This window comes from Thalassophryne amazonica, chromosome 17 (assembly GCF_902500255.1).
Source record: "Thalassophryne amazonica chromosome 17, fThaAma1.1, whole genome shotgun sequence".
NCBI lineage: Eukaryota > Metazoa > Chordata > Actinopteri > Batrachoidiformes > Batrachoididae > Thalassophryne > Thalassophryne amazonica.
Genome location: NC_047119.1, coordinates 52,923,045 through 52,937,203, shown reverse-complemented (window position 1 = coordinate 52,937,203; position 14,159 = coordinate 52,923,045). Strand labels below are relative to the sequence as shown.

Sequence of the window (14,159 nt, the reverse complement as noted above, 5' to 3'; positions counted from 1 at the left end):
TGACAGCTGTCACTCCCAGTAGGTCCGACGCCCTCTCGTGCTTGGAGCCCACACTCCAAGCAGGGCGCCATCTGGTGGTGGTGGGCCAGCAGTACCTCCTCTTCAGCGGCCCACACAACACCTTGAGTAGAAAGCCACTGATGCTCTCTGGTACCACATCCTTTGTTGCAACATTCTGCAGATTTGATCCTTGTTCATCTGCAAAGACAAGAAAACTTTGCAAGGTGGCTAAGATGTTGTTCTCATCCTTCAAATCAAGCTTCTGTCTGGCAGGGTTGCTTTCATTGTGAGTGATAAGTGTTTGATAACTGAAATAATTAAATATATGCATAAAAAACTGCAGAACTTCATTGCACATGGGTTTAGACACAAACATATGCTCGTGCGTGAATTAACAGTCATACCCACAGGGTTAATTATGTAATCACTCAAGGTCACAAAGGCCAAGTTATGTATTTTCATAAATATTATATTAACAAAAGAGATTATCTAAACTTGGGACTAGGGTTGGTTATCGAGAACCGGTTCTTATCGAGTATTGTTAAGAAATGATTTGATCCACCGATATCAATAGCCTTTTTGCTTAACAATTCCCTTATTGGTCCTTCAGAGCAGCCGTTGTTTTTGGGGGTGTTTGTCGGGAAAATGATCATTCCTCTACGTTGATTACAGACCCCACAGCTGCTCTGTAATCAACCGTTTCTGCAGCGCGATACCACTTTGAAGTGTGAACCAATGAAGCAATGCTTTGATCCACTAGCTCGTTGGTTCTTTGATTCGCTGCTCTTCAGAAACGGCAAGTCCACTTCTTAACCCCTCTCAAAGCCATTAAAATATCGTGAGTCACTTTTGTGTGGATTAAAGTCACTAACTGGGACTCTTGTCTCGTTGCAGTCAAGAAATGAAAATCGTCCTCCGTTCTGTTGGCACAGCTCCAAATGCTGCATGGCTCTCTGCCAAGACAGAATCCGGTCGGAATTAATAACTTCAAAACGAATTGCCACTTTAAATAAAATGACACCTCTTACAAACGTTGTAATACAGACAAGAAACTACAATCGACTAAAATGTTTTTTCCTCCCAAAATGAGGTGTCCTGCATTGTTTAGAAATTACATCCTGACGTGCAGCACAGCCAGCTGTAAGAGCTCAGCTCAGATGTATTGAAAGACATTCATGCCAATAATGTCTGAAAGGAAATGCTTTTGACAATAACTACAGATTTTGTTTATTTCTATTTATGTCCAGAGATCAAGGATCCACCATGTAGAGTTTATTATGTCCAAAGTTTAAGGATCCATTGACCAATTTCACATTTATTTACTTTAAGACTCAATAAAATGTTGTTCAATTTCAATTCAATCGGCTTATAAAGCACCAAATCACAACAAAAGCTGTCTCAAGGGGCATCACATAGAACAGGTCAACATAAAAAAATTAAAACAAATAAAAATTCAAAAATTCAAATCCATAATTTAAAAACAGAAGTAAAAGAATAAAACAGATAAAAAAAAAATAAAAAACATTCATAATAAAGAGAATAAAAATAGGCTTTAAGTCTTGACTTAAAAATGTCCACGGACTCCGACTGCCTCACGGTTGCAGGAAGACCGTTCCACAGACCGGGTGCACCATCAGAAAAGGTTCTTTGACCCTCTGATATAGAAAACCTGTAAAGCCTACTTTTAGTACACAAAAAATTCACAAAAGGTATCGATAAGGGAATCGATAAGGAATCGGATCAATAAGCGGAATCGATAATGGTATCGATAGATAAAATCTTATCGATACCCATCCCTACTTGGGACAAAGTTTGACAAATAATTAAAAACATTTCAATTGACAATCAACAAGCTCTCTGTGAAATGAAGTTAAATGGAGGAATCTAAAAGGTCAACCACCTCTCAAGGTCACCAAAGGTCAAGGACATCCTGAAAAGCAGGTTATTAGAATTTGAAATATTCAAATCTAGAAGATTTGACAATTTTCTTAGCATCTTGTGCATTATTAATGAGGTCAGGTTGATAATACATGCTCAAAGTGGGATTTCTGGTTGGGTCAACAGGTACAAAGTTCAATGACCTCTCAAGGTCATCAGAGGACAGATACAGTTTGGCAAATGGCAGGTTCGGAATCAGCACACCCAAATTGACAAAGTAACACTATTTGCCAACTTTTTTTCTCAAAAATGCCTGTAATTCTATAAGTAAAACCCTTTCCTCATTTTGCCACTAGTTTATTCAGCCTTCCAGTCTTAAAGAGCATTCACTGTCCAAAAAGCCAAAGATGTCCCACAAACCACAGCAACAAAAAGGTCTTTATCCCCCCTCCCCCCCCCCCCAAAAAAAAAAACAGGAGGGATGAAGCAGCTGCTGCGTCCTAAAAACTGGAAGGCATTAGAATGAAGAAGCTGCTGTGTGATTAAATGGCAGTAAATGCCTCACTGTGTGCATGTGGCGTCGATTTTACTGCTTCGCTGTGATACGTGACGCTGTGGTTCCCTGTTTGTACATGAAGACAGCTGACAAAGTGGCGAAGCACATCAGAGCTGTGATACAAACACGGGGGGGGCACTAGACAAAACCTTCAGAATTAAGCAGTACTGCAAAGACAACAACACTGTAACTTTATGAATAACAAATTACAGTCTACCACACAATAATGCCTCATAATTATGATAATTTAGTGCCAACATGATGGAAGCACTGTATTATTTGTTAAACCTCCCAAGTATAACTGAGCAAGATTATTCCATATCACTTCCTGAGTGTAGACAAGCTGCCAACATGAACAAGTTCCTCAAAAGTCTTTGCTTTATTCTTAAAATTATTAGTTTGCCTACTTTAATATGTGAAGGGAACCGTTTAGTATCTCAGATTTTAAGAGAGCAATGTCCAATAAACAGTCAGCGGGTTCAATGTCTGAATGTTTAAGAGTCCTTGAGCAACACAATGAACCCTTAGTCTCCTCTACCTTGGAGTACACTACCCACAACACCACCACACAAATGTTGTATACCAATTGTTTTTTAAAACAGGGCTAGACATAATATTGAAGCATTAAAGGCGATATAGGCAAAGGCCTACTGGTGCCGGTATTACCCCTGGACTGCATATGGATCAGATGAGTCTGCGGCTCACATGGGACTGGATGGGACACAGGTAAGTTCCCAAGAAAAGCCTGGCTCCCGTTTGCAGCTGGGTGGACAGAGATGACACAGTTTAAGTGTCTTTTCCAAGGGTTACAGACAGATGGTCATCTAGTTTTGCATTTTGGGTGAAAACGCATAGAACACTGCCATCTACTGGATGTGTGTGAATAGCGACCAACTATCAAATGGTCGCTATTCATTGCGCTGAATCACACTTAAACAGAATTTTCAGTTTTGCAGCAAATGTGTTGTGAAAGTGTAGGTACACGGACCCACAACAGGGGGCGCAATGAACGGACAATGGAGAAAAGTAAAGAACAAGTTTTACTGTTGTGAAAAGAGCACAACTAATACAACAATCAATAATTTGGAGGTGTAAGCCGAAATCTGCTGGTGTCGTGTGGGCAGGCTCGAAGGTAGGAGACGTCCGTCCTAGTCGAACCGGAACCACCCAGATCTCCTCTGCCACCGAAACCCAGAAGTACTGGAACCGCCAAGTCCCGAATTCCCAGGTGGCCACTGCCTTCGCTCGTCGGATCCGGTACTGCTGGCGGGAAAGAGCACAAACACACAGGTAGGGATGCGACCGCACCCAGTAGATGGAGAGGGGCGAAGCCGCCTCCACCTCTTGTTACACAGAAGCAGGAAAGGTGAGTACTTATCTGAGCAAGTTGCTTTCTGTAATCAGCTGTCCTGAAAAGGTTTAGCAAGGTTTATCTTTAGTATACGTTTGCAGAGAAGGATTACCTTAAACTCAAGGCGATATCTCGGCACTGAGGTGGAGACGCCGTCCTACTGATATACCTCCGTGCTGAGTGGAACAGCTGTGTCCAGTGATGGGTGACAGCTGTCACCCAGGCTGCTCCCATAAGGTGGCAGCGCCCTCTGGTGCCTGGAGCCCGCACTCCAGTCAGGGCGCCCTCTGGTGGTGGTGGGCCAGCAGTACCTCCTCTTCGGCGGCCCACACAACAAAACGCCTGTTTTTGTTTACAAATGAAAAAAATGACATTTACAAATACACATGTATTTGTAAAAACCAACATACATGTTACAGTAACTTGTGTGTTGGTTTTTACAAATAAATAAACCAACCAACCAGTGATAAGAGGAGGCTAATTTTCCCATAATGCCTTTTGGCATCTGCGTGCATTAATGCTCAAACCTTCAGAATTAGTGCATTACTTTAAAACTAATAGATATGTGCAGTATTTTTCACTTTGTAAAAATGATGTTAATGTCGATGAACTGTCCGGAATCACTTTGGTTTATAAATTAAACCATAAGTCAAAATGGCTTTGCTTTTGATGTCTTCTGGCACATGACCCTGCTGTTCCATGTTGAAAGTAAATGACACTTACAGCAAAGGGCAGGGCGTACAAAGACAGAAGCTCTGACTTGTTTGTGTTGGGTCTGTGATCGCCTTTGAATTTATTCAGAAGCATTGGCGGTGCTTAAACTCAAAATCGGCTTGTCAGTAGCTGACAAGTACTTGAGTCAATACTAAAAGTTAGCGGTTAGCTGTAGCTTCCACTAAATTTTTTAGCGGTTTAGCTTTATAAAAGTTAACTTTTCAGTTAGCGGATTAGCGGTCATTAGAGCTAACTTTTTGGTTAGCTGTGCCCACCACTGTACACGGAGGATGCACGCCCACATTAAAAGGCTCTGCTCCCCACAATGTTCAACATGAGCAACTTGCAGAGTACTCCGTGCGCATGTGCCAAACAATGCAACAACGGTCTATTGGGAGGAGGAGCTGTAGAGTGGTAATGTCAACCACGGCAAACAACTTTGCTCTTGTAACATTATGACTTCAAAAATATTGGGCTATCTCACTTAAACCACAAAAAAGCATAGATTACACCACGCCAACAGTGGCAGAAAGAGAAACATTTGTCAAAATACTTTCTCTTTTATTCCCCATGACAAAAAAGTGGTGGGAGGGAGGAAAAAAAGAGGAAGGTGCAAAACAAACAAAAGCTTCTACAGCGGGTTGCTGGACAATAAGTAAACACCATGTTTAAACTCTGTAACCTTTCAGGTGACTAAAATTCAATGTCCACTTTACCGCCACAGCCCCCCCCCCCCCCCCCCCAAAAAAGGCCTGGACTCAGCACTCGCTCCCATTCTGCGGATTACGCGGTGGACTGCAGCCAAGCTGCTGGCAGCAGCTCATCGTCTTCCCTCTGTGAACTAACACCATGTTGCCATGGTACTGGTGGGGCCGAACGTTCTGGTCAGTGAGCTGCCATCAGCTGTTGGGTGGGCTTTGGAGGAGCGTGACCTCTCTGTGGCCTCTTTGATGTACTGACAACGTGGCGCAGAAGGAGAGGGGAAGTTGTCTGACTTTGCCTCCCACTGGATGAGATCAGGTATTAGATAAAAAATGGTGGTGGGGTATGCGAGAGCTCCAGGAAATTCCATGAATAACATGGTGTCCAGTAACAGATGCTGCAGGCCTCCCTGTGTGATAAACACAATATGTTTTTGTTTCCAGTGTCACAGCATGTACTGTACTATTGCGACATAAATGCCAACAGTCAATGTACCATCAGCGTGCCATACTGGAGGGTACTGTCACTTCAGCACGTAGAGCTGAAGTGACAAGTCAACAACAACAATAACAACAAAGTGCAGTACACTTTCCAATGACAACTTGCATGGTGAACAGTGCAACAGTACAATAATAAATGATAGCATGTTTACTTATTTAGAATGTTTAAGATGTTTATTTGAATTTACCAGCACTATACCTCTTTTAAACTAAAATAAGTAGGTATATATTCAGTACTTATGTTCTTATTAGGGATATACTGAACATATATTCAAAGAACTTAGCTTACACTGACAGGTTTACCAAAAAAGTGTAAGCATACTTGGGTATACAGACGGCATACTTAAAATAAAACAAAACTTTAAAAGTACTTTTTTTGGTAAGTCAGTGCCTGTGTAGTTAGTAAATGTCATGAAACGTTTTTAAATGACTGAGGTAAACATGCACACAAGTGCCTTCATAGGGAAACTCTTCAATGTTCTCAAACACTTGGAACATCATTTTCACTTCATTAGTAGCAACAAGAAGCAGTTTACTTTGAGGTTTGGTTTTTTTTGTTTGCTTTGTTTTTTAGCTTGGCCCATAGGTAGCTGAGTGAGAAAGTAGACTTTCAGTCACATGAACTGCCTTTGTCCTTAGACAAGACATTTCATCTGCATGGACCCAAACAGTCCACTCACATGGAAATGGGTACCAGCCTTGACTGGGGAAGTAACCTGCTTATGGACTGGCGTCCTGTCTCATCCGCTTCATGCTACATATCTGGTGATAAGCACGAGCCACCTCCAAGGGACAAAAGCCCTGACTGGGGTTTATATACCTGGGACTCTCCACCTTTTGGTTTTTTGAACCGAAGAAGCCTTTTGGGTGAGAGGTGAAACATCTTCAATAAACTTAAAAAAGTCCAGTCACCCTTTTTCAAGCTCCAGAGATGACTATGACCTGGATGACTGAGAACCTACACAGACATACCACATCAGCCAATTTTCCCCTCTGGGCCTGAACAAGAATTAGTTCTTCCATAAGCTTCCATTATACCGTATAGGTGTTTCAACCCCGACAGTGTTAGCATTCCAATTCAATACTGAACTGATTATCATTTGTCTCAACTGGAAAGCTTACATGGCCTGCACAGAATGTACCAACACCAGCCCTCAAGAGGGTTCACATGTTCACTGCTCATGGTAAACAACGTACTGACTTTTATTGTAAATATAATATTACATGACAGTGTATTAAAATGATACCCCAACCAAAAGCACCAAATACTCACTCCAGCTTGAAAAAGGTGGTTTTTCCACTTTTTCTTTGCTATTTATTTATTTATTTATTTAATATAGTTGCATTTTTGTCTGTTTCTCAGGAAAGACATGATGACATCACACCAGTCTATGACAAAAGTGGCACACACAATTTCAATACTTTCTGACATTTTACCAAAACAACTGACAGCAACATAGCTATCACTAGCAACTGAATCATATTCAGGAAAATGTGTATATTTCATTAAAAAAAGACAATAAGAAGTGGCTGGAAAATTTGTTTCATGGCCTCATTTAGGCTCAGCCAGCCACAATGTTCCAACAGTGCTACGTGCTCAAACACTTTCCCCATGTCCAAACAGTCTGTGCACCAGTCACTGAGGCCATAAATAACATGCCAAGTCACTGCCCCCCAACACACACACACACACGTGTGGTAAAGCTGAATCAGAGTAACTTCCAAGAAGTTAAGCCAACAGCAAAGACGATATAAGCCAAGGTGACGTTCTAAAATGCGTAACATTACAGATCCCATTTTAACAACCATCCATCTGAATGTTCAGGTGATGGAAGAACACACATGCAGGGAACATGACATAAACATCTAACCTAAAAGGTGCTCTTCATCATTAGGACTGAAACACACTGCAAGTGTCACAGTTGTGTTGCATGTTGATTTTCATTTCGTTGCTCATGTTAACAGATTAAACCTCGCACATCGCCAGCACAGAGCACCACAGATGAGTATGTTTTGTCGCATGTACCATGCTCCTTGAAAGATCAGACCTGGCGCCTATTTTTATATCCTCCAAGGACGTAATAAAATGACTGGCGATTATTTATTTATTTGGCTGTCAGGAGGATTATGTCGAAACTACAGCACGGATTTTAACGAAACTTTCCCCACAGATAGATATTAGGGCATGGAAGAAGCTGACAGGGTTTTCTCTATATTATTAATATATATTATCAAATATTAATGTCTTTACTTTGATGTACTCTCTGTGATCATGTCTTTAATTCTGTTCTCTATTTTTCATATATACATATATGCATGTGTGAAAGTTCATGTACCATTATTCCTTTAAATAATTACTTAGTGTCAAAAGCAATCATATACACCACTGAACGGCTCAAGTGATCAATAAAACTGTCAAACAAGAAAGTGAGCAGATGATCTTTGACCAGTCAATGTGCAGACTGTTTTGCCAGAATGTGCAGACTGTTTTGCTAGGGTCATGTATTTGCTAAGCGCAGATGTGTACCTTTAATTAATGGTTCAGCCTTGAGGAAGAGCATTGTAACCAGAACACCGGTCATTATTATGGGAAGCTTAGGAGACTGAGGGCTCAAAGCCATAACAGTTTTCATATCAATGTGAGACCAGACTTTGTGTCTTTCCATTGTTTTGTGATGTTGTCACTCCTATATGCTGTATGTAACTATATTCAATAAAAAGGAGAAGCAAATGGGCGGGGCCTTCAGGACAGACGACAGTTCTTGCTGAAGGAGCTTCTCGTTTGACCTCTCCTGATCAGGAAAAAGAAATTCAGTGTCTCTTGCGTGATCATTTTCTGTGTGTGTGTAAACTGGGTTGTTCTTTCCAGGTCCAACTCCGAACAGCTCTGACAACGTCATTAAATTTTGGAGGTGATCCGGATTCTGGATCAAGATTTCCATTTATATAGACTTTGAAGGATTACGCCAAAGCTACTTCACGGATTCTCACCAAATATTGATATTAGGGCATGGAAGATTCCACTGAATCTTGTATGTGATGTGGATTCTGGATCAAGATTCCCTTTATACAGCCTTTTGAAGGATACGCCAAAGATACTTAACGGATTCTTACCAAATTTGCACCACAGATTGATATCAGGGCATGGAAGCACCCCACTGAATCTTGGAGTGAACTGGATCCAGATTGGGCGGATGTCAGAAGAAAGCGCACACTGCACACACACTAAAGTCCAAAGTGATAGCACATTAGTTCATATATATATATATATATATATATATATATATATATATATATATATATAATATTATATATATATATATATATATTATATATATATATATACACATATATATATATTATATAACATATATATATATAATATATATACACATATATATATATATATATATAACACATATATATATATATCTATACACTCAACAAAAATATAAACGCACACTTTTGGTTTTGCTCCCATTTTGTATGAGATGAACTCAAAGATCTAAAACTTTTTCCACATCACAATATCACCATTTCCCTCAAATATTGTTCACAAACCAGTCTAAATCTGTGATAGTGAGCACTTCTCCTTTGCTGAGATAATCCATCCCACCTCACAGGTGTGCCATATCAAGATGCTGATTAGACACCATGATTAGTGCACAGGTGTGCCTTAGACTGTCCACAATAAAAGGCCACTCTGAAAGGTGCAGTTTTATCACACAGCACAATGCCACAAATGTCGCAAGATTTGAGGGAGCGTGCAATTGGCATGCTGACAGCAGGAATGTCAACCAGAGCTGTTGCTCGTGTATTGGATGTTCATTTCTCTACCATAAGCCATCTCCAAAGGCGTTTCAGAGAATTTGGCAGTACATCCAACCAGCCTCACAACCACAGATCACGTGTAACCACACCAGCCCAGGACCTCCACATCCAGCATGTTCACCTCCAAGATCGTCTGAGACCAGCCACTCGGACAGCTGCTGAAACAATCGGTTTGCATAACCAAAGAATTTCTGCACAAACGGTCAGAAACAGTCTCAGGGAAGCTCATCTGCATGCTCGTCATCGGGGTCTCGACCTGACTCCAGTTCGTCGTCGTAACCGACTTGAGTGGGCAAATGCTCACATTCGCTGGCATTTGGCACGTTGGAGAGGTGTTCTCTTCACGGATGAATCCCGGCTCACACTGTCCAGGGCAGATGGCAGACAGCATGTGTGGCGTCGTGTGGGTGAGCGGTTTTCTGATGTCAATGTTGTGGATCGAGTGGCCCATGGTGGCGGTGGGGTTATGGTATGGGCAGGCGCCTGTTATGGACGAAGAACACAGGTGCATTTTATTGATGGCATTTTGAATGCACAGAGATACCGTGACGAGATCCTGAGGCCCACTGTTGTGCCAACATCCAAGAACATCACCTCATGTTGCAGCAGGATAATGCACGGCCCCATGTTGCAAGGATCTGTACACAATTCTTGGAAGCTGAAAATGTCCCAGTTCTTGCATGGCCGGCATACTCACCGGACATGTCACCCATTGAGCATGTTTGGGATGCTCTGGACTGGCGTATATGACAGCGTGTACCAGTTCCTGCCAATATCCAGCAACTTCGCACAGCCATTGAAGCCATTGAATGGACCAACATTCCACAGGCCACAATTGACAACCTGATCAACTCTATGCGAAGGAGATGTGTTGCACTGCATGAGGCAAATGGTGGTCACACCAGATACTGACTGGTATCCCCAGTATATTTGGAGTTCGTCACTGGTGCTTTGACGTTAACAGTCCAACACAAACTTTAAACAGGAGTCCAAAATTGCTCTCAATTCAACTTGGAAAAATATTTAGATAGTTCAAAAATAATTCTGATGATGTAGTCCGTGATATTTCCAAAAAAGGAAGAAGAAAAAAAAAAAAAAGAGACTGTGTACTTCCTCAGTCCAGCAAAACAATAGCGTCAGAAATTTGTCCAGGTTTTCATCCTAACAGCTCTACATACCTCTAGATGGCTTATGGTGCAGTGGATTTGTTTTGTGTGCGTGTGTGTGTGTTAAAAGAATTAGCAATGTCAGTTAGCTTGTTCAAATCGTCATCCATTAGCAAATCAAACACTGCCATGTTTTGCTAGTGTGTGCGTGGGCAGGGTTTGCAGTGTGCGATGGTGCAAAACGTATGGAACCAAATTTGCACGGTAAATGGAACTGTATTTGGACACTAAAAGCAACGCAACACAAATGTGACGAATAATCCATGTCACGTGACATACAAAGCAGCAAATGACAGGGATCCACTGAGCCATTATACAATAAACAATAGCAACATTCAAAGACATAACAGCTGCATGCTGGTGCAATAAGCTGCAATTTACATATGATCTGATTCAACTAATTGCAAAAATAACCAGTGACTATAGTCGATTATCAAAATAATAATTTGTGGCAGCCCTGCTATACACATACATACAAACACTATATCAATACATGCACATTGTAAATGCATAGAAGTAAAATATGTGAATTGCCAACATCCAAATCTCATATTTAACTGAGATTCATGCAGTCTAATAGCCTAGCAGTAAAAGCTGTCTCTTATCCTGTTGCTTCTGGACTAAATGCTCTGGTGCCTCCAGTTGGATGGCGCTACAGCAAATAGCACATACTCGGGATGGTTGGAATCCGTCAGGATCCTCTGGACCTTTGACCGGTTACTCAGAGTGCAGAGGGTGAGCACAGACTGCAGTTTCAACTTGATGTGCTCTGCATCTTTGACCACTCTTGAGTGGCTTTGTGCTCCTGCTTAGAGCAGCTCCCACACCAGGCCAACATGCACCCAGGTAACTTGGTGCACAAGTAGAACTTACATAGTATCTAGGAGTCCACAGATATCAGACATTTTCATCTTATCAAAAACAGTGGAAAATAAACAGGTTTGACCAGAGTCCATCACTCTTCTCCGAGTCACTACAAGACTGTTCAACCCAATGACACCTCTCAAACTGGGAGACTTTTGAATGTGCAGTGCTGGGGACCCCTGAAGGCTGAGATACTCTGTATAAGTGACAATAATTTCTTAAAAATTGCTGTGCCCCTGTCCAAAAACATTCCATTTCTTTTGGCTTCCCTTTACACCAGATGCCCTCTGTGATCCGACTGCATACAAGGAGAACAGAACACAGGTTACATCAGCAAAGCTGGAACCAGTTGAGTTTCTTTTGGTCATTTGTAAAGGAAACTCAACTGTACTGGATTTATAACCAGAACACCATAATTTAAAAAATTAGCTCGCAGTTCTTTCTCTTCTATAATTATCACTAAGTTTGGTAAAGATAAATGTTCAAATAAATCCGCATTACACTCCCAATAATGTAACAGACAGAAGCAAAACCCCACTGATGTGACAGTAACAAATATTTTTGATTTAATCTATTATTTATGTCCCACCCATAGTGATTTAAAAAAAAAAAATCCTGGGTAATCTGAAATGGTAAATAAACCGCTCAACTACTATTTTGACAATCATTAAAATTATTTAACAAGCAAAATCGCTTCTAAAATGTGAATATTTGAAGCTTTGTCGTCTCACTGTGCACTCTGGTACTGATAATATCACATTTAAAGACATTACGCTGAGCGTTAAGAAATTGTGGTCATTTTTTTCTTTACTAATATGTGACATTTACAGACTAAATGAGGAATGCAAATTAAACAGCCTGCAGCCCCCCACCCGGGTCCTGTTTTCTTCCATCTACCCTTAATGACAATTCCCAAAAACCCACCACCCCTCACTTTTGAGTTCATGGCTGATTGGCTTAACCGACTGCCAATCAAGCGATAACACCGCCTGTGGTTACGCCATTGGTCCAAACACTGTCAATAAACGCAACAAAACGAATCAAATTAAACTACCGTCTAATTAAACCCTACAGTAAGTTATTGTATAAAAACTGCGTACTACCGACGTGTTCTCCCCACACAGAAAACACGCTGACAGAAATTGGGTGAGAGTTTAGCCTACCGTTCAGCCCGGAGTCTCCGTTGCGTTCTGTGGAAGTGTCGTTAGCAGTGTCGGACATCGTTGTGCCTAATAATAAAGGCTGGATTCATAAAAGGCTCAAGTCAGTGGCAAACTACTGCAAACATTCAAACAATTTTTACAGCTGACGGATCCGCCTTGTTTGGAGAGCCGAGCTGACAGCTACAGCGCCCCCGCTGTTTGTTTTCGTGCGTTAGCTGGTCCGGACTGGAGACCAGAGAGTCTTCAGCCTGGATGCAGAGAGTTCACTCCCACAAAACAGAACCAGCCAGACCACCCGCCTCCCACCATGAGGGGAAAAATGAAGAGAGCGCGTTTCACAAGAGGACAATCTCAAAAACTGAGGAATGTGAATGTGCCAAAATTACATTTGATAACACTATACTGCAGTGTATGATCATTAGCAAAGTAGCAGAATTATCTAGCATCCTGACAAAAAAAGAATTTCTCCATATTTCCAAATGTCCAGTTTCCTTCATGGGGCCATTATTATGTACTCTTCTGCTCTGCCAGTGAATAAAAAAATCAACATGCATCACAACAGTTAAATGTTTGCAACCATAAATACTACATAAGCGCCAAAGCGATACATTCTTTAGAATAAAAGTTACATTTATTTAGTTTAACCTCATTATACATCCCTTTTTTTTATTTGCAAACATACGACAGCATTTATTGTTTTTGAGATATTGTTAAACTGGACTTTATTCACTAACTCCATTTTACAGGGTATTTTTGCATGTTGTATCCCTGCTTCTGCCAAAGCATAGGAATAAATAAAACGGCATAAATATAAGCTACCACTCAGTAGATCATTGCTTTAAAATCTTGAAGATCTAAAAAATGCTTCTGGACTTTAATGTAGCACTGGATAAAAGGAAAACTTAGCATCAACAATTATGCAATTACAAGGTGCATAAAAATAGTTTATTATTAGCTGTAATTACGTTAAAACCGTAACTATTCTTTTTGTTACAGACACCCATATAATCCGAAATAATGACATCAACTGCTGCAGACAGTTCCCAGCTCATTGCACAGTCACATACAGTTACAGAAAAAGTTTGTGGTAACTTTAACATTTTAATAGACTCAGTGCCATAAATCTTTATTTTGTTTACTGCAGTCTTAAAACACAGACGCCCAAGTACTGGGGTCGGCTGCAAAGAATAGCCCAGTGTTACTTCAAGAGTTCCTCGATGCACACTGACGTGATCCTGTGCAGCAGTGCAATGCAAAGGAAGACGATACTTTGAAGTCCTCAAAGTACATGAGGTCCAACGTCATAAAATCAGATGCAACAAAATCTAGTGACATCTTTTTTCTTTAAATATCTCTAATTTACAGTGGCCACAACATTTCCAAACTGAGACAACACAAGTAAGTGTAGAACGCACACAAAAACAAACTTGTTGC

The 14,159-nt window shown here is 41.0% G+C and overlaps 1 protein-coding gene across 1 annotated transcript in view; it reads right to left on the bottom strand.

The window, feature by feature from the left end:
- Window positions 1–12,968, bottom strand: part of LOC117529421 (BCL2/adenovirus E1B 19 kDa protein-interacting protein 3-like) — a 36,795-nt gene extending 23,827 nt beyond the window's left edge. The window contains exon 1 of the mRNA XM_034192198.1: window positions 12,726–12,968. Coding sequence (XP_034048089.1) covers window positions 12,726–12,783 — 58 coding nt within the window. The 5' untranslated portion in view covers window positions 12,784–12,968. The remainder of the gene's footprint in view (window positions 1–12,725) is intronic.
- Window positions 12,969–14,159: the final 1,191 nt, after the last annotated feature.